At 33.4% G+C, this 24,671-nt stretch overlaps 1 protein-coding gene across 2 annotated transcripts in view; it reads left to right on the forward strand.

Moving 5' to 3' along the window:
- Positions 1-15,714, forward strand: part of LOC133195807 (rho guanine nucleotide exchange factor 3-like) — a 52,197-nt gene extending 36,483 nt beyond the window's left edge. For both annotated transcript variants that reach the window (XM_061331754.1, XM_061331755.1), the window contains exons 10-15: positions 254-312; positions 4,247-4,288; positions 4,467-4,568; positions 9,577-9,645; positions 9,880-10,063; positions 13,213-15,714. In XM_061331754.1, coding sequence (XP_061187738.1) covers positions 254-312; positions 4,247-4,288; positions 4,467-4,568; positions 9,577-9,645; positions 9,880-10,063; positions 13,213-13,775 — 1,019 coding nt within the window. In that variant the 3' untranslated portion in view covers positions 13,776-15,714. The remainder of the gene's footprint in view (positions 1-253; positions 313-4,246; positions 4,289-4,466; positions 4,569-9,576; positions 9,646-9,879; positions 10,064-13,212) is intronic.
- The last annotated feature ends 8,957 nt before the right edge of the window (positions 15,715-24,671 follow it).

Consider the following 24,671-nt stretch of genomic DNA (forward strand, 5'->3'; position numbering starts at 1 on the left):
TGGCACTATAACTATTAGTCTCTGTCAGGATGGCTTATTAAGTCTATCTTATAACAGGCCAGGGATTTTTTTAAAATCGCTTTTCATGAAGTGAAGGAAAATTGTAAGTTTTGCCGCACTTCTGATATTCTCTCACTGTGAGAATACCATTTTGATATCCTTTCACACTGTGTTAGAATATTTTTTTTTATTTAGTAAATAAATTACAGTATTTCAATGTTAAAAATGTAATAAACTGTGCTTGACTTTTCAGATGGTGCCAGAGGGAAGTTTATGAAATATCCTTTATTGCTAAAAGCCATTCACAAATATGTAAGTGTATATTTTAATTCAATTAATTTGGATAAACAAATGCAGCAGCAACTCGTAATTCATTCATTTGTTATTCTTTCAGCCTTTGCTTTTATATTCCTCATGGCAGTATCTTTCAAATATTTTCTTCCCTGCTAATTAATTACTGGGTATTATGTTCTACTATTGATGAGTAGGTGGCTAGGTACTTCATTGGTATTTTTTTAATTAACCAATCAGTGCTGCCATGGTTTCTAAAACCAGAAATATCTGTGAAATTTTTTTGTTTCAAAAAGTTCAAGAACTTGGAACAATAAAAAGTACACCAAGATACACTTCATCTGTGTTGTTAGTGTTGCTAATTACTAAATAATGCATTGAAATTGAATGCTTCTCAGAGGTAAATGTAGAATGCATATTTTGTGGGATTGTGCTGTAATTTTAGCTCACCTTAATTGAAGTCTGAAGAGGGCTTTTCTGAATGAAATTTGTCCGTTCAGGAATTAATGCTGGGCATATTTACTACCGATATTAGGTATTTTTCCCAAAGAGAAAATTACCCCTGAATATCCTATTTCCCCCCTTTGGGTGAGTAAAAAATTCCCTGTGTCTCTGCTTATATGGATACCTCCATTGTTTTACACATTCATCACAAACCCTTTTGCATGTACCTTGGTTTGAAGTAAACAAAAAAAAATTCTTTATCAGCAGTTTCGGTGACATTGGTTTAAAATTTCAACATATAATTTCCTTACATTTGAAATTGGGAAAATGGTTTTATCATTGGGGGGAAAAAAATCATTTTTGTGAGGGGTAGGTAGTCTAGATTCAAAGTTATTAAAAATCATGATCCAAGGGGGTTGGGTAGGGCCACATAAGTAGGGTTGGATACCAGTACTCGGTACCAATACTGTACCGAATAGTTACTTCAAAAATACTGGTAAAATACCGTTTCATTTAATACCGGTACTTATAACAGTACTATTTTCTTAATCTTAGAAACATTATAATACATTCAAAATGATTTAAAACTCGCTAAAATAGAATTCTCGGCACATTGAAAGGGTAGGCTAATTAACGAAATGGATGCTTAGTATGACTATACGACACTTGCTTTCGACTGCCGATATTCGAGGTAAATCAGTACGTATATCTCTTTTATTAAAAAAAAATTTAGATACATTAAAATTAATCATGTTTTAACTTAATTAATAAAAACTGATAATAAATGTAAATTAAGGTATGTCACTCGTGAAATTAGTTATATCAAGGATTTTTTGAGAAGTATATTTTAGGTAAGTACTCATATAGCATGACTCAAAATTGCAAAGAAAATGGGGGGTCAGTGTGCATCTTACTGAGCTACGGTACAATTAAGTTGACCTTTTTGCACTTAAATTGTAACTCTTTGGTTAATCACTATTATCTTTATCATATTTTATCAGATGTAATTATGACAATAAATATAATCCTATTTTACGTAAAATAGTTTGAATAATATTTATCATTGAACAATTCATGCAAATTAATGCGCATTAATTATTGTGTGACCTTTTTGCACTAAAAAGTATCACATTTGGGGTATAAAAAATCTAAGTAGGCAATAAAATATTTTCTTGTATCAAACTTTTTATGACCTAAGTGCTGATCGGTTGGAAGTATCAGGTTGTTAAAAATAATGAAAGAAAAGGTTGGGGTCAGTGATGTAAATTTTGAGATATTGGTCAAAATGTGCGATTTTCAGGCAAAAAACGGTGTAAATTTTATCTTGACTTCTTTAATATAAATTCATTTCTTGGCAAAGTCTGTTGAGTGAATGTGTAAAATTTGTTCTAAAAATATAAATTGAGACTAATATTTAATATTCCTAGCATACCATAACGGAAAATATTCTCTAAGTTAAAATATGTGGGTCTAAAGTTCCAAGATATTAAATTTAACAAATGTGTAGATTTGAAGAATTTTCTTCTAAATATCCTTCCACCACAAGAAATAGTCCCTCATAAATCTTGCTTCTTTATGAATTTATGAGCAGTTTTTTAATTGAATGTTGAATAATTTGCATTGTTTAATTTAAATATGTTATGAAACTTGAATTGTAATAAATAATTTTGAAGTTAAAGGATCTGACTGAACTTTCCTAAAAAGCTGACGAGTGACATACCTTAAAAAGGCAAAATGTCGCAAAAATGTGATGTGCATTTCTATCCATCTTCTAATGTTGCATTGTTTAGTGCAACCAAACAAAATGGGTCCTAGTAACCACGGAAGTTGTGTATACTTGTGATTATGTATCTATTCAAGTTAATTTGTTTGAGATTCAATTTGTTTGTTCTGTTTATCATTTATTAAAAGGTTGAAATATAAACATAGTTTATAAGCTCACTTTAGGTTATAACATTGAAAGGTTGATGATTGGTGAAAGCATATATGTTATGAAATGAACCCTTATTCTCATTCATCAAGGTATAGTACCATATCGTTAAAAATACCGTATTGTTTCAAAAATACTGGTATGGTATCGTACCATTTCATCCTTAATGGTATCCAACCCTACACATAAGGCAATCAAACTTTTACATAGGAATATAAAGGAGGAAAAATCTGATGATGAAGAACAGAAGGTCCGTAGTGACTCAGGTGAGCGTTGTGGCCCATGAGTCTCTTGTTTGCACTATATGTTACACAAGAAATTTATGAATCTGGCATAATTTGAGATTGTCAAGTGCTTTGGCTTCCATATTTAAAAAAATATGCTGGGATTTAATGTTCAGTTAGTTTTTAAATGATGCAAACTGAAAAGAAAGCCAATTTTAAGTTATTTAACTGTTTAAATAACTCAAGGTGGACAATAATAAACACTGATCATATTGTCAGAGGCAGAAAACCAAAGAATCATGAAATAAAAAAGAAAGAAAACAGAATGCAAAAGTGTTCAAATTGTTTCTGGAAAGTGTTCAGATATTTGTTTTATGAAGTTTAGTTAAAAAAGGTAGGCTTCCCTCTTCAAAACTGATAAAGGAATGTTTAATCATTTAATCATAATGAATTTGTTAGTCTGAAAATAAGTATTTTAATCTAAGACTTGTTAAATGATAAACTTAGGCCATCCTTAAAAAATTGTTTGTTTGGAACTGCTGCCTGGGAGGTTTCAGATCCAGGAGGGAGGGAGGGAAATTATTTTTTTCCTCAATATTGTAGTTTACTTAAAACTTGGTGATAAAAATCTCAATAAGCAGTGAAAACATAATTTTCTGTTTTTTTTGTAAAGGGTATCTTCCATCAACCATGAACCCAGTTTCACTGAAATCCAACACTTTTTAAGTGATTAGGTGGCACATGTGATAATAGACCAGAAATTGATTGAATAAAAAATCTTCTTATTTTTGGTCAATAAAATTTTTTCAGGAGGAGTCATTTCAAGGAGGCGGGAGGCAATTCCAAACAAACAGTAATTTTATTTTGGCCTTATTTATATATTTTTTTCTTCCATTGAAAATTCTTCACAATATACTAAAATTTGATTCCCAAGTTGTTTATATGGATGTTTATAATGTACATTGTACTACTTCCAGTCCATTTTATCAAAATGTTGATATTTTATACTTCAGGTTTGCTATATACTAATACACATGCTATATACTAATACAAATATCTCCATAGAAAATGTATGGCAGGAGGGGTGTTTTGCCGCATTTCCCTTGTATGACAAAATACAGTGAAACTTGTTTAATACGGATATTGTATATTCCAAAATCTTGCCTAATATGATATTAACTTGGCATCCTTTTCAGTAATTTTCATTGTTCAAAATGTTATCTAATCTGGAATGTTGTCTAATCTGGCCAATTTCTCTGGAACCAGTGGTGTCCGGATTGACAAGTTTTCCTGTATCTTCTGTATTAAGTGGTCACTTCTGATAAGTCTTCAATTCATGTTTTAATCTTATAAACAGACATGTGACACAGACGAAGATAAAGAATATCTACAAGAATCGGTAAGATATCAAACTTTAAAAAGTATTTTTTTTTACTTGGTTTATTTTTTTTAAAATCTAAAATGCATTCAGTTAAAATGATCTAATATGTATATATGGCACATTCCCTGATATTTAATTTTTGGAGGATTGGTATATTTCCAAAGAATTTTATGTCATGAATTCTTGTCTTTTATAGATAAAGATATCAGAGAAAATAATATCTGAGGCAGACCATAAAACAGGAGAAGCCAAATGTAGATATTTTGCAGGCAGGATCTCCTTTCTCTATGAGGAGGAGGTAGGATGGTCTCTACAAAGATGATGACTTAGATTCATCTTTGCCAGCCAAGGGTTTCTGATCAGCTGCTCATAGTGGATCAGAAACCCTTGTCTTACAAAGATGGATTTAGATTCCACATAAAATTTAGGAAAGAACTGTTTCATTTGTTATTTGGGACCGTTGATATTGATTTAACGGTTGCAAACTGAGTTTTACTGGCAACATGTAAGCAGAGCCAGTAAAACAAATTTTTGTGATCGTTAAATGAGCATTAAATTAACAGTCCCAGATAACAAATGAGGATCAGTTATTCCCATTTTAATGTAATTTATGCATTTTGTGTGATGTTTATGTCTTATTTTGTTGAGTTTTGTTACATGAAAGTGTCTCTCTCTTTTTTACTTAATCTTCTGTTAAAGTTTCTTTCACAGCAATGTTTATTCTCTGTTTAGTTTAACAGTGAAATGTAAATCGGATGCATTTCATTTGGGCAAATTCAATTCTTTCAATTTGGCAGAATTTTTTATCTTCATTTGGGCAAATCTTGTCCCTGGCTTTCACTGAAAGTGGGAGATATTTATTTGGGCCTGTCTGTCCATCTGTCTAGCTGTAATTATGTTACTGTCTGTAACATTTTCATTTAAGACAATATTTCGAGAAGCCTTTGAGCTTTTGCAATGAAATTTTATATCACAACTCTATGGCCTAAAGAAGACTCCTAATGATTTTGAGGTCCAAAGGTCAAGTTCATAAATTCATACATTCTGTTTGTGTGTAACACTAGTTTCTGGGCGATATCTTAAGAAGCCTTTGAGCTTTTGCAATGAAATTTTATATTGCAACTTCCTATGGTCAAAGAAGACCTCTATTGATTTTGAGATCAGAAGGTCAGAGGTCAAGATCATAAATTCATACATTCTGTCTATGTGTAACACTTTCATTTCCAGGTGATATCTCGAGAAGCCTTTAAGCTTTTGCAGTGAAATTTTATACCACAACTTCCTATGGCCTAAAGAAGACCCGTATTGAGGTCCAAATGTCAAGGTCATAAATTCATTCATTTTGTTTTTGTGTAACACTTTTGTTTTCAGGCAATATCTTAAAGTCTTTGAGCTTTTACAATGAAATTTTATATCACAACTCCTTATGGTCTAAAAAAGATCCCTTTTGATTTTGAGGTCAAAGGTCATAGATTCATACATTGCAGACAACATTTTCCAGATGATAACTTTAGTTTTTATCCCTGGCCATGAATATGGCCGGGGCATATAGTGTTTGTCATGTCCGTCTTCTGACCTTCCGTCACACTTTGCGTTTAGCTCTGTTCAAAGCTCAGTTTCAAAGAAACTATCCAAGATATTTTTATCAAACTGAACATATGCTGATAGATATTGATGAGAGCTATGCAACTGCATCAACATTTTTTGACCTTGACCTTTCCTTTGACCTTGACCTCACTTTTCTTAAATTAGTGTTTAGTGCTGTTTTAAAGATACCATTCAAGGTAGTGTAATCAAACTTCATATGTTGATACATACTGATGTAAGCTATTCAACTGCATCAACATTTTTTGACCTTGACCTTTCATTTGACCTTGACCTCACTTTTCTTAAATTAGTGTTTAGCTTAGTTTTAATGAAATCATTCAAGATATTTTTATCAAACTTCATATGCTGAAACATACTAATGAGAGCTTTTCAACTGCATCAATATTTTTTGACCTTGACCTTTCCTTTGACCTTGACCTCGCTTTTCTTAAATTAGTGTTTAGTTCAGTTTTAAAAATACCATTCAATACAGTATTATCAAACTTCATATGTTAATACATACTGATGAGAGCTATTCAACTGCATCAATATTTTTGACCTTGACCATTCCTTTGACCTTGACCTCACTTTTCTAAATTAGTGTCAAACTTCATATGCTGATACATACTGATGTAAGCTATTCAACTGCATCAATATTTTTTGACCTTGACCTTTCCTTTGACCTTGACCTCAATTTTCTCATTTTTTAAAACTTAGTTTTAAAGAAAACATTCATAATATTTTTATCAAACTTCATATTGCAATACATACTGATGTAACCTTTTCAACTGCATCAACAATTTTTGACCTTGACCTTTCCTTTGACCTTAACTTCATTTATTCTAAATTAGTGTTTAGCTCAGTTTTAAATGAACCATTCAAAATATTTTTATCAAACTTAAATATGCTGATAGGTATTTTTGAGAAGTATTCAACTGCATCAAAAACATTTGACCTTGAACTTTCCTGTGACCATGATCTCAATTTTCTTAGATTTGCATTTTGCTTAATTTTAAAGAAACCATATTTATATATAGATATATTTATGTATTTATCATCTATATCCAATTTTTTAGATTTCAATTTTAAAGAAATTATTCAAGATATTCTCATCAAATTTCATACACTTATACAAATTTTCATGTTGCATTACTAACATATCCTCGGCGGGGCATTCATGTCCTATGGACATATTTCTAGTTTTTTTTAGCTTTCGTCATTAAAATTTATTATCATAATTTCCGTTTGCCTAAAGAAGAACCCTATCCATTTTGAGGTCAAAAGTTCAGAGGTCAAGGTCATAATTTCAAGCATTCTGTGTGTGTAACACTTTTTTTCCCCAAACTATATTTTAAATAAATATAGTTGAGATTTTACAATGAAATTTTATATCACAACTCCCCAATAGGACCTGGCCTCACCAAAAAAAAAACAAAAAAAAAAACAACAAAACAAACAAAGGTGAAGGTCAGAAAATTTTCAGATAGTGATTTTAGGCTTTTGTAAGCTTTTGCAGTGAAGCTTTTGGTCATCATAATTTTCTTTAACTTTGAAAAGACTCCTTTTAACTTAAAGACCAAAAGCTGAAAGGTCGAAGTTGACTTTTTTTTTCTCCATCTGCAAAATTTTTCCAGTTCTTAACACAAATTCTCTGAATTAGGTTGTATTTTTAGCTCACCTGAGCTAAAAGCTTAAGTCGCCTGCGTGTCGTAGTGGTTAAAGTGTTTGCTCTAGAGTCTTGATTTAAGGAATTAATCTTTATGTCACAGGTTCAAATCCACTGTGGGACATGGAGGTTGGTCCTTTGGATGAGACCATATAAACCAAGGTCCTGTGTCGCAGTAGGTGCTGGCACAAAAAAAGATCCCTCATTGTAATGGCCCTGAGTGCCGAGTATAGGTCAAAATGCAGCCCTCCACTGGCTAGTGGTGTCTCCATATGGGTGAAAAATTCTCAAGAGGGACATTAAACAACAAACAAACAAACTAAAAGCTCAATTCTAGTGAGGTTTTCTGATCATCTGGCCCTGGGATCATGAAACATCTTAGGCTTAAGTCAAAATCTTCATGTTGTTCTAAAATGTTAAAGAAATCAAGCAGACCAAAATTAAAATATTTTTCAATTTTGCTTTGCAAAAGTGTTGTTATCTGCAAATTTAGAGATTAAGTCGACAATTATGAAGCATTTTACAGGCGATTGAAAATTTGACTTGAGTCTAAGTTTGTTTCTTCCTGGGACCTGATGTCCTCCCGTCTGTCTAGCTGTCTGTAAACTTTTTACATTTTCAACGTCTTCTCAAGAACCAGATGGCCAATTTTAACCAAAGTTGGTACAAAACATCCCTGTGTGAAGGGGATTTTAAATTGTTAAAATGAAGGGCCACACTCCCCTTCAATGGGAGATAATCAAGAAAAGGCAAAAGTAGGGTGGGGTTATTAAAAAAATCTTCTCAAGAACCACTGGCCCATAAAACCTGAAACTTATGTGGAAGCTTCCTTAGGTAGTGTAGATTCTAAATTGTTCAAATCATGGTCCTCAGGGGTAGATTGGGGCCACAGTAGGGAATCAAAGTTTTACATTAAAATATATAGGAAAAATCTGTAAAAATCTTCTAGAACCATTTGACAGGAAGAACTGAAACTTATGTGGAAGATTCATGAGGTAGCATAGATTCTAAATTGTTCAAATGATGGCTCCAGGGGTAGGGTGGGGCTATAATAGGGAATCAAAGTTTTTGAAATATATAGGAACAATCTTTAAAAATCTTCTTGTCAAAAACCACTGGACCAGAAAAGCTGAAACTAAGGTAGAAGCTTCCTGAGGTAGTAAAGATTGTAAATTGTTCATAACACGTCCCCTGGGGTCAAGTTGGGCCATAATAGGGATTATATAGGTAAAAATCTTTGAAACTTCTCAAGAGGAAATCCATGGGCCATAATAGGGATTATATAGGTAAAAATCTTTGAAACTTCTCAAGAGGAAATCCATGATGAATCAAATTAATGTTGAAGCATGTTCTGGTAGTGTAGATATTTTTTCAAATAACAGCCTCTGTGTATAGGATGGGGCCACAAAAGATGAGTAAATTAAGAGGAAAACATGTATGTTGAGGGAAAATCTTGACTCAGAACAGCAGGGCAAAAGTGACTTAGGTGAGCGTTGTGGCCCATAGGCCTCTTGTTTTCATTTGGGCAAATTCTTTTGCAGGTAAAAAGTTAACATACATGTACATACTACATATATACATAACAGCGTATTGCAATATTCTCCCTTTATTGCAACTGAAAACATTTGAACAGAGTGTCAATCAATAGTTTACAGTGTTGTGTTCTTTTAATATTTATTGATTAGTATTTTATGCACAGTGCTTACATTTAGTTCTTTTCAGCTGACTTACTCTATCTCTGGTTTTCATACGTAGGTTGCCCTTTTGAAAAGAATAATTTTTTCTGCCCAATTATTTCCTCTGCTTAAATGATATCACAATCTTCCCAAGTGAAATGATATCACAGTCTGCCCAAGTGAAATGATATCACAATCTTCCCAAGTGAAATGATATCACAATCTGCCCAAGTGAAATGATATCACAATCTGCCCAAGTGAAATGCACATAATGAATCAGCAGAAAATATGCAATATATTTATGTACAAGGAATTGTTTTGAAAACATTTTTCTTGCAAACTAGTACTGTAATTTTGTTATATAAAAATGTTTGCAGAAGTGTGAGGCCCTGGACAATTCCACCATGCTTGTCTGTAATGGGAGTCTGAAGAACAACAAAGGCAGTGTGAGTTTTTTAATTTACATAAATCCAAACAACAGATCTCTGCTGATAATTTTATAAATGGAACTGTTTTGGTGTTTTGGTCAGTTGTTGAGATATATTAAAATATTTAACTATTCAATTTTTCAATTGGAAGCACTGAAACTTGAACATTTTGTTAAATAGCAGTTGCTGTAAGTAATATCTTGTTTGTCAAGGTGATAAAAGAATACAAAATGATGTCATGTTTTATTTCAGAAACTTCACATATTCTTGTTTAACCAAGTTCTTGTTGTTACCCGTCTGGTTAATACCAACGGTCACCAGGGATACCAGGTATACAGACAGCCTATTCCTGTAGAGGATTTAGTGATAGAAGACCTTAAAGATGGAGAGGTCAAAGTGGGCTCATTTAGGAGTGCTTTTGGATCAGGACAAACAGGTATGTATTTAAAAAAAAAATGGGTATACAAAGTTTCAGAGAACTGATTTTTAATCTTTTAAGTTCTGCCTGAAAACAGTATTCTTAGAAATACCGTATAGGGGGAATTTTTAGTGGGGTGGAGTAGCGAGATAAAATTTTGATCGCTAAATTTGCACCCTTGCATATAAGGAATGAATACAAGTGAAATAACTTTGGTCAGTCTGTTGATAAACAAGATATCTTTCATCTGGTGTTGGTTTTTACTCAAACTCTTGCCTATATCAGTATTCAAACCTATAATAAACGTGCTGAAAACTCATCTAGAAGATGAACTTCCTCTCTTTTACAACGTCATGGAACTGTGTGTCCGCAAAAAAAGTTTTGCCAAAATTATTGGCATACTTTTGAGCAAGCAAACCGCCAAATTTTACTCCCCCTAAAGAAACCCGCTATACGGTAACCTGTGAATTATGAAAGAAACTAAATTTTGACATCGGTCAGTTAAATTTTGAAAGTGAAAGGTCAAAATTTTATAACATATGAAGGTCAAATGGCAGGTTGGAGTTTTGACTGTTTGATCTTAGTGTTTCACAAATACTTGTACTTGTTCCCATTTTTAAATTGTAATGCTGCTGATGTTACAGTCCCTGAAACGTTCTACTTTCCCACTTGAACGGTGAACGAACGCAGAGCGAACGGTGAGTGAACGATGTGTGAACGCTGAACGCAACTTGGTGAACGATGTGTGAACGGTGAGCGAACGCAGAACGCGAACGGAGCGCAAACGCGAACGCAAAGTGAACGGTGAACGAACGGTGAACGCAAGATGAACGATATATTCGGAATGCCTCTGATCTTTTCCTTGCATTGAAACTATTTTATTGTATTATAATGTCAGGTGCCAAAAAAAAAAAAAAAAATAATAAATAAGTAAACCAATAAATGAATGAATAAATAAGTAAATAAAATAAATTCTTCAAAATTGTCCTTAGAAAGACGATTCATGCACATTAAGTTTTTAATCACACGATTTTTAACGCATTAAAACATTGCAATTGTTGCCGAACGCTGAAGTATAAAAGATATTTTTTTAGTTGGAAAATAAAAATGTTTATTCTTATTTGATAACAAATCAGAGAAAACTTCTGACTTATAGAATGAATTAAAGCGATTGTAACATCCATTCATATATGTTTCTCCGTGTCAAGGCGATTTCATGTAGAGTAATAAAAATAAATTAATTACAAAGGTCAGTGGACGTTTTGCATTTATACGCTCGTATTTTAAATGTTTAATACAATAATATATTATGTGTCATTTCTATTTTTCATGATGATTTATTGAGCAGACTTCTACATGTATCTGTAGATGGCCGTGATTATACTCAGACAAGATAATACAAAGATACATATTCATATTATTTGTTATAAATTCAATTTTCAGACCTTGATATTTAAGTAATATGCTGTTATAGTTTTTATCAAACAGACAAATGAGAGAGAGAGAGAGAGATTCCGTTTCAGCCCCCCCCCCTTCCTTTCAGGCTTCACTAAATGTTTGCACCTATATCAAACAATAACTCTGATATTTTTTCTATATATATTTGACAGTGAAAGTAACTTTTTTTTTTTTATCAACAAATCATATCCATCTGTTTGACAGTATTACTCGTTTTTATTTTCCTGCTTCAAGTTCACACGAAGTCCACGTGCTTGTCCTGTCAATCAAAATCATTCGACACTGTGCAGGTGTGAAAGTTTCGTCACATCGAAGACGAAGTTGCTAGTATTTCCAACAAGTTATAACATTTATTTTTATCTTTTCTAGATTTGACACCAACATTTGAATAATTAGTGAATAAAATATATTGGGCATTAACACTTGAATTTGAAACATACTCTCTGCCAATTTCAAATACCACCGCCGACACGTGTACATTTTGAACTACTATAATTGTATTGTGACTTTTTTAGATGCATGTTTGTTTTGAGACTGAAATTTTTGTTCTAAAAAAGACCTTAACTTTTTTTTAACAGGTTAATTAAAATTTTCTGGAAATACAGAACTGACTAAGTAACCGATTTAGGGGAAAAGGGGGGGTATTAATTATATCGAATAGCAAACATATAAAGTAATGGTGAAAAAAGATTTTTTTTTCTATAACTATAGACTTTACATACATGTATTATAGTAGCGAATATTTTGTAGTGCATTACATTTTAAATAAATATTTCCTTTAAACACACTATCAATTTAATTCGCTCCAAAGATAATAAATTAACAGGATATCCGCAGTACTATGTATAACTCTCAGAACTAGTTCTATCATATTTTCTGTAGTAATTGAATAAAAAAAAAACGTGTTAGAAATAAATATTTTCGTAATTTTGCTGCGTAATTATTTGACTTGGATAATTATATCTCCATTAACGATTTGTCGTCTTTAACAAAACATCAAAATGTTGCAGTGCTTGAAGTATTTGCACATTGGCCTTAGTTAAATTTAATATTTCAGCATCGTTCTACATAGGTACAGGATGTGCTTATACATGTAAGAACATTTTTTTTCCAGAGTAATTTAATAAATAACCTAATAGCTAAGTTAGAATAATAAAAAATATATATCTTAGATTTTTCCCCCATGAAATAATGATTCTTCAAACACGATATGTTAGTATTAAATTAAAAAATCTGTAACTCCTTACCTACAAAAAGATAAGTCCTTTCACTTGGGAGTTCCGAATGGCAATGACAACTGAACAATAGGTGAACTCTGAACACAAGGTGAACGCAAAGTAAACGGAACAAAGAGCGAACGCTGAACGCTTTGTGAACGGTGAACGCGAGCGCACGGTGAACGGTGAACGCAAAACTGTGAACGGAGAGCGAACGGTGAACGAACGGTGAACGCACGCTGATTGAACGGTGAACGAATGGTGAGCGAACGGAAAAATGGGAAAGTAGAACGTTTCAGGGACTGTAACTGTGCTATCATTATAAGTTTTATTCAGGCATCAAAATAAAGCTTTCTGTTTAATTAGGTACAATGTAAAATTGACAGAAATGGAAAGAGAAAGTATTTTTTTTCATATACATGTAATTACTGATATTTGTGTAGAATCTGTATTAATTAAAATATACTTTAAATGCTTCTGAATTGTCTGCAGTAAAGAATATCTTCCGAGTGGGCTTTGTGGATGGTAGCAAAGGACAATCTCATACACTGATCGCTGCAGATGAACATGATAAAAGGCAGTGGCTGCAGTGTCTGAACAGCATCTTAAAAACTGTAAAGAATCCAACCAAGGAACTGGAGCAGTACCTTGGTCAACGTCCTGAACCAGTGGGCCAGTCTTCAGAGTCTGATGGATTGTCCGAGACAGAGTTACAGCCCTTCCCTGACGCAGATCTGCAGTCCTTGTCTGAGGAAGAAAGTGATGACCTCATTTCTGATGGATCACCAGGAGAGACCTCAAGAAAAAACAAAAGAAAATCCTCAGGGAAGGAGAATGTGAAGATGACAAAAAGGGATTCCTTGTCCTCTTTGTCAAGTATTGCTTCCTCTTTGAGAAGTTCTACCTCTTCCATGAGGAATTCCAAATCTTCACTCAAAAGTTCATCTTCCTCACTGAAGAGCTCCAGTTCCTCACTGAAATCAAAAAAGAGTTCCTCTTTAAGGAAAGCATTTAGAAAATCTAATTCAGACTTGAAATCAGGGAGCAAAAAATAGATTTTATTTTCTGCTTTGGATTGCCATCACTGATATTTTCAGCAGTTCAGCAAACATTAATTTCATTTTCAAAATGAATCTTGTGCCATCTTGAAAGTATTAATGTTCTTGACTTAGATTCCATGAAGGAATAATGAAGAGGGTACATGTTCGAAGAACTCATGTACAAAGTACAAATACTGAATCTGAAGGCAGCATCTTTATACGTAACATGAAGGGTTGTTCAAATCATGTTTACAAAATTCTTACTTAATAGATCCTTGTGTTCTCATTGGAGTAAAGTCAACATCACATCTTACAAATGTGTAGTGCTATGGATTATTGTAGACATCCACATTCTCTGTCTGTTTTGTACTGTTCTCTGTATATATTGATTGTTGTAATATAGTAACAGTCATTTCTGAAAATATAGTATGGAAATTGTTATACTTGTTCTTAAAACCCACGCACTGCATCTTACTTAAAAAAACCTTGCTTGAAAGTTGAGAGTTTTACTTTTTTGTGGAATTAAGTTTAAAGATTTGTCATGTACATCTTATTTGGCACCTCAGAATGGTTTTAATTCCAACATGTGATAAATCATAAAGTGGTGTATTTAAAATGAACTTTTATGAGTCCTTATATTTTATATGCTATTGTGTCACCATCATGTCCATGTTTTAATCAGATAAAACCATTTTATGCAAACATATCAAAATGTGATACTTGATAAATCCATTATTTCTATGAATACTTAATTGGCTACCTTTGCTTTATCTAATCTCTAGGTAAGTTTTCCTCTTTTTTTATTTTCTTTAATATATCAGACTTTTAAATTCATGTAGTGTAAATATATGTTCACCATCGATGTAGATTCATTTTCCTGTTTTTTTTTTAAAAAAAAATCTATTCTTTACTTTATGGCTGAGGACTATTTATCCCCTCCCACCCCCATAATTATACCCCCGTTCCGAAGGAGAGGGGGGTATACTGTTTAACCCTTGTGTGTCTGTCCGTCTGTGTGTCTGTCCATAACAAATTTTGGTCACAGTTTTCACAGCAACTACTCATTACAGATGCTTGAAATTTTAGCACACTCTTTGTTTAGGCATGTCATGTGGTGGGATTCATTTTTGCACAAATTTGATGTCAACTTCCTGTTGATCTGTGTGTCTGTCCGTACCATACATAATAAATTTTGGTCGCGGTTTTCTCAGCAACACTCATCGCAGATGTTTGAAATTTTAGCACACTCTTTGTTTAGGCATGCCATATGGTGGGATCCATTTTTGTAAATCTGATGTCAACTTCCTGTTTATCTGTGCATCTGTCCGTACCATACATAATAAATTTTGGTCGCAGTTTTCTAAGGCAACTACTCATTGCAGATGCTTGAAATTTTAGCACACTCTTTGTTTAGGCATGCCATATGGTGGGAATCATTTTTGTACGAATCTGATGTCCACTTCCTGTTTATCGGTGCATCTGTCCGTACCATACATAACAAATTTGGGTGGCAGTTTTCTCAGCAACTACTCATTGCAGATGCTTTAAATTTTAACACACTCTTTGTTTAGGCATGCCATATGGTGGGATTCATTTTTGTACAAATCTGATGTCAATTTCCTGATTATCACTGTGTCTGTCCATAACTGAACTTGTGTATTCACATCAGAGCGGGGGTATTATTAGTGAGCATTGGCTCACAGACTTCTTGTTTTGTGTGATCGGTGAAAGTGTCAGTATATGTAAAAAGTGAGTAATTGGAATGCTTTCAAATTTAACAGTGAAAAGTTTACACGTGTAAGTATGTATTCTGTTATGCACGACAATACATTTTTTTTACCATTTTGATTATCATTCAGTGAAAAAAATATTCATTTGGGGTCTTTTTTTTTCCAAATAGCTTTTGTCAAAGTTTCTAAAAGTTAATGAAACATTGTTGTAATGTAATTTGAATTTTTATACATCAAAAATAAATAATAATAAAAAATTGTCAATATATATTGTTTAAGGGTTTAAAATGTAGACATAGACCAAGTACTTTGGTATCCACAGACAGTGAGAAGATGTATACCGGTACTCAGTACATATGAAGGTCATTCAAAAAATGCGTATACTTTCATTTAACGTCATGTTATGACCAAATTCAGTAGAAATATTTTAATGATAAATCTGAATAATTTTAATTTAAAAGAAAATAAAATATCTTGGTGTATTTCAAAATAACTGAAAATATAAAACTGAAAAAGTGAGGTCACGGAACAAGCAAAAAACTAGTAATGTGATCACAATAAATTTCTATATTCATATCTCTTTTAAATAGCGTTTAAACAAAGTAGAAGTTGATCATTCAAGATTGGTATAGTTACAACATTTCAAATGCCGAAATGTGATGTAATATATTGTTTCATTGAACAGAAATCAATTTTAGAAGACAAATAGTGCTTCTTGAAAAAAGCAAAAAAGATGATGTTGTAGGATGTCATGGAGCAGTGATTAGCGATACAATTTTGTGTTGCACTCGGAAAATTTCTATAACAAACTCGGAAAAAGCTGAAGGAAGCAGAAAATATATCAAAAGTTAGCCGCACATGTGTGTATAAATGTCACAGAATTTTATGAGTTTAGGAAACTCTTCATTGGGCGATGAACGGCCTTCAAGGAAATTAATCTGGTCCAAACTGTTAATTACGTCAGGGAAAGGGATGCGCGGTCACATTTATGGAACAAGTGAAAGCAAAGTTACACGGTAAAAAAAAGTGTTTGTTTGTTTGTTTGTATGTTGTTTAACGTCCCTCTGGAGAATTTTTCACTCATGTGGAGAAGCCACCACTTGCTGGTGGAGAGCTACAAATTTTGACGTATACTCGGCACTTACGGCCATTGAACAGTGAGGGATCTTTTTCGTGCCAACACCTACTGCGACACCGGACCTCGGTTTATACGGTCTCATCCGAAGGACCGGTCTCCACGTTCCACAGTGGGATTCAAACCCACGATGTAAGGATCAACTCCTTACTTCGCGACTCTAGAGCAGACGCTATAACCACTGCGCCACATGGGCGACTATTAAAAAAAAGAAATTAAAAAAAAAAAGTGAATTCATTGACAAATTATCTTGATAGTCTAATAACTGTTAGCAAACTAAGTATAAAGTGGTATAGAAACTTTTGAGATAAATGTGTAAGGCGCTGCAGACCGAGTGTGAAAAGAAGAGTTGGTGTATTTTTGAGATCTATCATGACGTTATGTTTTTGACGTTACATTGATAAGCGTGCTCCATGGTGACAAAACGTTAATTTTAAAATAATGTAACATTAGTTCCATTTGATAAAATCAAATGAAACTGCTAACATCAATAAAGTAAATGTTTTTACTTTTAACATATGATATACATGTATGTTGATCTTTAATTTCTTAAAAATAATATGACGAAGAAGGACATTTTCTACGTATTTCTTGAATAACCCTCGTAGATAAGTTCCAGGCCACGGGATCATGAAACATCTCAAGCTTAAGTCAAAATCTTTATTTTGTACCTGATTATTGTAGAAGTCAAGCAAACCAAAACTGAAAGATTTTTCAATATTGTTTTACAAAAGTCTCGTTATCTCAAAATTTAGAAATTAATTCAATGATTAATAAAAATTTTACAGGAGATTGCAAATTTGACTTAAGTCTAAGTCTGTTTCATGATGCTGGGGCCAGATTTTAAAAGAATTGTAACATGCCACTGTCCACAGATTTTGGAATGATAAACTTACTGAATCAAACAGTGTTAACTTGACAGGCCCCCTTCCAGCAATGTGTTTTGGCTCCAGATCTTAAGAGTCAGTACAGAATTGTTAATCAATTTACATGTACTGGAAACTGATTAGGTACATGATCTGAGTTTTTCCAACTGCATATATTATGCTCTTTCTTCCACAGAATTGGAATATCAAGGTCTTAAGATCAAGATCTTGTAAAATTATTTTTCATTACATTTTCAACAATGAAATATTATGTTTAATGAATAAAAGTGATATTTTGTCACTGTGTGAAGTAATTCTGTCACTGTGAAAGAATATCAGAAGTGCGGCAAAATTGAGATTTTGGTTCCCTTCACAAAGGGAATTGTAAAAAAACAAGATGTGTTTGTGAAACACTGATGCCCCCGTATGGCAGCTTATGGCGAAGGTTAAAGTTTCTCAAATGCAAGTCAAACTCCAGGTCAAGAGATCAAAAATGTTGGTACCCAAAGAAAGGTCTTGTCTCGATCAAGGAATAAACCTGTGAAATTTGAAAGCCCTAGCACCAACTGTTCAAAGTTATGGTGAAGGTTTAAGTTTTTTAAAAGTAAGTAAAACGTCAAGGTCAAATGGTGCCCCAAGGGAAGTAGGTCAAACTCCTAGGTCAAGGTCAAACCATCAAAGTGGTTGGTGTCCAAAGAAAGGTCTTGTCAAAAGGATTATACATGCGAAGTATGAAAGCCCTAGTACCAACCATTCAAAAGTTATGGCCAAGGTTAAAGTTTTCTCAAAATAAGGTCAAACTTCTAGGTCAAGGTCAAGGGGTCATAGTGGTTGGTATCCAAAGGAAAGTCTTGTCACAGGAAATAGACGTTAAATATGAAAGCCCTAGCACCAAGCATTCAAAAGTTATGGCCATGATTAAAGTTTTTCAAAAGTTGGTCAAACCTCAAGGTCAATGGGTAAAAATTGTTGGTATCCAAAGTAAGGTTCTTGTCACAAGGAATACACTTTTGAAGAATGAAAGCCTTAGAACCAAATGTTCAAATATTATGGCCAAGGTTGATGTTTTTCAAAAGTAGGTCAAACTCCAAGGTCAAGGGTCAGAGTTATTGGTATTCATAAGAAGGTCTTGTCAGAAGGAATACACATGTGAAGTATGAAAGCGCTAGCACCAACTGTTCAAAAGTTATGGCCAAAGTTAACGTTTTTTTAAAAAGTAGGTCAAACTTCAAGGTCAAACGGTCAAAGTTGGTATCCAACGGAAAGTCTTGTCATAAGGTATACACATGTGAAGTTTGAAAGCCCTAGATCCAACTATTCAAAAGTTATGGCAAGATTAAAGTCTGATTAAATTTAGCAAAAGTGGGTCAAACTCCAAGGTCAAATGGTCAAATTTGATGGTATCCAAGGAAAGGTCTGTTCAAAAGGAATAAACTTGTGAAATATGAAAGCCATAGCTCCAAGCAATCAAAAGTTATGGGCTAGGTTAAAGTTTTTGGGGATAAACAGATGGATGGACAGACAGACAGGGCAAAAACTATATGCCCCCGAATCTTCGATTAGGGGGGTTTAAAATTAAGACTCCATGGCTGTTATAAGATACAGAAAATAAATAAATCATCCTGACAGAGACTAAAACTGCCAAGGTTTCTCCAAATAAATTGTTGATATATCTATGTTTTACAATGTTTTTAATATCACAGTTGCTAACTATGACGTCTCAACCACTCAACTAGGATGTTACAGTCTTTGACATTGCATTAAGAAAAGACAGGTGAAGGGAAAAGTAAAGAAAATATTGTTATAAACAGAAATTTCATAATTTTTATGCCCAGCCATGAATATGGCCGGTGCATATAGTGCTTTTCATGCATGTGTCTTTCGTCTGTCCTTCCATCTCACTGAGTTAAGCTCAATTTCAAAGAAACTTTTCAAGATATTTTTATCAAACCTTATATGCTGATACGGCGGCCAGGTCTTTGCCCGAAATTTATCATTATAAAGTTTCACTTTGGAAAAAAAATCTCAAAGACTTTGAAAATGTTTGAACAGCCTAGTCTTTTGTTTTTCACTGTAATGAATAAACTAGATCATGTAATCCAGAGAAAATGGGGATTTATGCAAATGTCTAGGTTTTAAAGCAAAAATTTCGCAAAAGTTTCGCGTTTATTCGCGAAAATTGCACATTATAACAAGAAATTTTTTTTTAACCTAGGAAAATGAGCTCAATGAGCTTTCGTACTGATACATACTGATGAGAACTGTATACAGGGTTATTTTCACACTTGCAAACAATTTTGCCCCGTTTTAAATTCGCCCGGTCGCAATTCTGTTTAACAAATTATACTGTGATTTTTGAATTCGCCCCCTTTTAAATTCGCCCACCCATGTGTAGGGCGAAAGGGGCAAAAATAAAATTTCCCTGTATATTCAAATTCATCAACATTTTTTACCTTGACCTTTCCTATGACCTGACTTCACTTCTCATTAATTTGTGTTAAGATAAGTTTCAAATAAAAAATTCATGATATTATTATCAAACTTCATAAGCTGATACATATTGATGAGAGCAATTCAACTGCAACAGAGAGATAATGTTTCTGTCAACAAAAAAAGACTACTGACTTTGATGTCCAGCTTCTCCATAGTTTTCTTATTAACCTTGACCTCACTTTCTCATGTTAGTAATTAATTCAATTTAAAAGGAATTTGAAATATTTTTATCAAACCTTATCTGCTTACCCATAAGTATTGATCAGAGCTGTTCAACTGCATCAACATTTTTGATCTTGGCTTTTCCTTTGACCTTGACTTCACTTATCTTAAAATGATATTAAGCTCAGTTTCAAAGAAACTATTGAAGATATTTTGATCAAACCTTATATGCTTTATATGCTGAGACAAATTGGTGAGAGCTAATCAACTGCATCAGCATTTTGGTTCTTGACCTTTCCTTTGACCCTGACTTCAAATTTGTGTTTAGCTTAGTTTCAAAGAATGTATTAAAGATAGTTTTGTCAAACTTTATATGCTTATACATGTGAAAGAGAGCTATTCAATTACATCAACATTTTTATGCCCCGCCATGAATATGGCTGGGGCATATAGTGTTTGTCATGTCCGTCTTCCATCCTTCTGTCCTTCCATCTGTCCTTCCATTACACTTTGCGTTTGGCTCTGTTCAAAGCTCAGTTTCAAAGAAACTATCCAAGATATTTTTATCAAACTTCATATGCTGATAGATATTGATGAGAGCTATGCAACTGCATCAACATATTTTGACCTTGACCTCCCCTTTGACCTTGACCTCACTTTTCTTAAATTAGTGTTTAGCTCAGTTTTAAAGATACCATTCAAGATAGTGTAATCAAACTTCATATGTTGATACATACTGATGTAAGCTATTCAACTGCATCAACATTTTTTGACCTTGACCTTTCTTTTGACCTTGACATCACTTTTCTTAAATTAGTGTTTAGCTCAGTTTTAATGAAACCATTCAAGATATTTTTAACAAACTTCATATGCTGATACATACTGATGAGAGCTATTCAACTGCATCAATATTTTTTAAACTTTACCTTTCCTTTGACCTTGACCTTACTTTTCTTAAATTAGTGTTTAGCTCAGTTTAAAGAAACCATTCATAATATTTTTATCAAACTTCATATGCTAATACTTACTGATGTAACCTTTTCAACTTCATCAACAATTTTTGACCTTGACCTTTCCTTTGACCTTGACCTCACTTTTCTTAAATTAGTGTCAAACTTCATATGCTGATACATACTGATGAGAGCTATTCAACTGCATCAATATTTTTAGCTCTTCTGAGCCAAAGGCTCAAAGAGCTAATGCTTTGGCCATTTCTGCGGTGGGCATAAACTTTTTAGAATATGGGCCATAACTCAAGAACCCCTTGGCCAATTATTGTCAAATTTGTCACAGGGTATCCTTGGCCCGAGGGCTCCCGTTTATACTAAAACTAGGGTTGTGACCCTTAAACAAGGGGAGATAATTAGGAAAATAGAAACAAAAGTACTGGTTGCAAAAAAATCTTCTTCTAAAGATTCACTGGGCAGATTATCACCAAACTTACACAAAAGGATGAGTATATGTTGTAAATTAAAAATTGTTCAAGGCATCACCCTGGGGCAAAGGGCGTGGTCTCAAGGTCACTTCAAAGTTGACCAAAAATTACATTTTATTAAAATATTGATTTTTGCTTACTATAAGGACTAGGATCATCAAATCTTGTCAGTTGATGCATCTAAGGACCTCATATCATGTTGACTCAAAAGTAGGTCACGGTGACCTACTTTTAAAATTTTGCAGCCATTCTTTTTCAAAACGATTTAGAGGCATATTTTGAACAATTTAAGGCCTATGATCATCAAACTTTGTCAGTTGATGCATCTTGGGTCCTCAAAGTACGTCAACTAAAAAGTAGGTCACCTTGACCTACTTTTTGAATTTTATGGCTAATCTTTTTCAAAACAATTAAGGTCATTAATTCGAATACCGAAAGGTTTAGAATCATTAAATCTTGTAAGATGATGCATCTTGAGGCCATAAAAACATATTATTAAAAAGTAGGTCACAGTGACCTACTTTTTGAACTTTGCAGGCATTCGATTTCAAAGCGTTTTAGAGGCATAATTTGGACATTTTAAAGCCTATGATCATAAAACTTTGTAAGTTGATGCATCTTGGGTCCTTAAAAAATGTCAACTGAAAAGTAGGTCACCGTGACCTACTTTTGAAAATTTATGGCTTTAATTAGATATTTCAGGTACTAATGCTTAGAATCATCAAACTTTGTCAGTTGATGCATCTTGGGTCTTCGGAGTAGGTCGACTGAAAAGTAGGTCACCTTGACCTACTTTTGAAAATTTATGGCTTTAATTAAATATTTCAGGTACTAATTGGCTTAGAATCATCAAACTTTGTCAGTTGATGCATCTTGGGTCTTCAGAGTAGGTCAACTGAAAAGTAGGTTACCGTGACCTACTTTTCAAGATTTGTGGCTTTAATTAAATATTTCAGGTACTATTTGGCTTAGAATCATCAAAATTTGTCAGTTGATGCATCTTAGGTCCCTGGAGTAGTTTGACTGAAAAGTGGGTCACCGTGACGTACTTTTCAATTTATATGACTATAATTAAATATTTCAGGTACTAATTGGCTTAGAATCATCAAACTTTGTCAGTTGATGCATCGTGGGTCTTCGGAGTAAGTCGACTGAAAAGTAGGTCACCATGACCTACTTTTGAAAATTTATGGCTTTAATTAAATATTTCAGGTACTATTTGGCTTAGAATCATCAAAATTTGTCAGTTGATGCATCTTGGGTCCATGGAGTATGACAAGTGAAAATTAGGTCACCCTGACCTACTTTTGAAATTTTATGGCTATATTTAATATTTTGGGTACTATTTGGCTTAGAATCATCAAACTTTGTCAGTTGATGCATCTTGGGTCCTTGGAGTATGACAACTGAAAAGTAGGTCACCATGACCTACTTTGAAATTGTATGGTTATAATTTTAAAAATATTTTAGGTATTAGTTGGCTTAGAATCATCAAACTTAGTTGATGCACCATGGGTCCTCAGAGAATGACAAGTGATAAGTAGGTCACCATGACCTACTCTCAGGTACTAATTGGCTTAAAATCATCTTGGGTTCTCAGAGTGTTTCATCTAAAATGTAGGTCATGATGACCTACCTTTGGAATTTCAAGGCTTTATCTAAATATACAGGATTCTTAGAGGCTTCAAATAGAAGTGATAAGTTGTACAGTTTATCAGAAGAGCAATTCAAGGTCCTTGGGCCTCTTGTTTCACCTTGACCTTTCCTTTGACCTTGACCTTACTTTTCTCAAATTAATATTTAAGTAAATTTGAAAGAAACAAAGCAAGATATTTTTTATCGAACTTCATATGTTGATACATATTGAGGAGGGCTATTCAACTTCATCAACATCTGTGATCCTGGCTCTTCCTTTGACCTTGACCTCACTTTTCTTTTTAGTTCAAAGAAACTATTTCAGATATTTTTATGCCAACTTATGTACTGATACATTATTTGGTGAGAATTTATCAACTGTGTCCAATTATTTTTACCTTGACCCTCCCAGTGAACTTTGACTTTAATTTTTTATTTGTACTAAACCTCAGTTTTTAAGAAACTATTCAAGGTATTTTCATCAAACTCCATACACTAATACAAATTTTCATGTTGCATTATTTACTAATAAATCCTGGGCTGGGTATTCATGTCCTATGGACATACTTTCTAGTTAGTTCAATATGGAATTTATTTCACACGAGACAGGATTTTTTTTCGATATTTGCACTCAAGCAGAAAATCCTGTTCCACTCCTAAAATAAACTCCATATCCAACTACTTAACATTGAATATCCTTTATTTATGGTATGACTGTTGGGGCAAGCACAGTCATACAATCAGAAACCTTTACACGGCTTACACTTGTAACTGACCTGGACGCCTCTTCAAAGTTCAAACAGCATGAGACATATTCCAGACTGTAATGTCACATAAAGTTTGAATTCAAACTGCATGAGACAGTCTAGAGTATGACGTCACACGAGTCTAATTATAATAAACCTAGTGCAAGGTCAGAGACCAGAAGAGCTTAATATGTGAAGATAAGGTGTCTGTACGTTTGTCTGCCTGTAAACAATTTTTCAAAATGCTATTCCAACAGTTTTGGTCTAATTTCAATATAACTTGGTACACAGACTACACTAAGATATATATCTCTATAGTGGTTTTTATACGCCAATCTCAAGATGGGACGTATTATGGTACGGCATTCATATCTGTCTATCTTTTAGCTTTTTGTGTCTGGCTCATAATTTAAATGCTATGAGGCCTAGAATAATCAAACTTTATCAGCTGATACATCTTGGCTAAAGGGTGTGTTGCATATTAAAAGTAGGTTCCTGTGACCAATTCTGTCTGACTGATAACTGGAAAAACTATTAGACCAAGAATCTTCAAACTTAATCAATTAATGCATCTCATCTTTGGTAGGTGTGTTGTATCCTACTTGAAGGTCAATGTGACCTTTAATTGAGATGATTAAAAAAATGCTTTTAAGTTACAAAATCCCAATGTAAGAATATTGCATTTACCTTAGAGATTAATTAATGAGTT

The sequence above is a fragment of the Saccostrea echinata genome, unplaced genomic scaffold (assembly GCF_033153115.1).
Source record: "Saccostrea echinata isolate AGI-Se365-2 ecotype Australia unplaced genomic scaffold, CSIRO_AGI_Sech_v1 ptg000029l, whole genome shotgun sequence".
NCBI classification, from domain to species: Eukaryota; Metazoa; Mollusca; class Bivalvia; order Ostreida; family Ostreidae; genus Saccostrea; species Saccostrea echinata.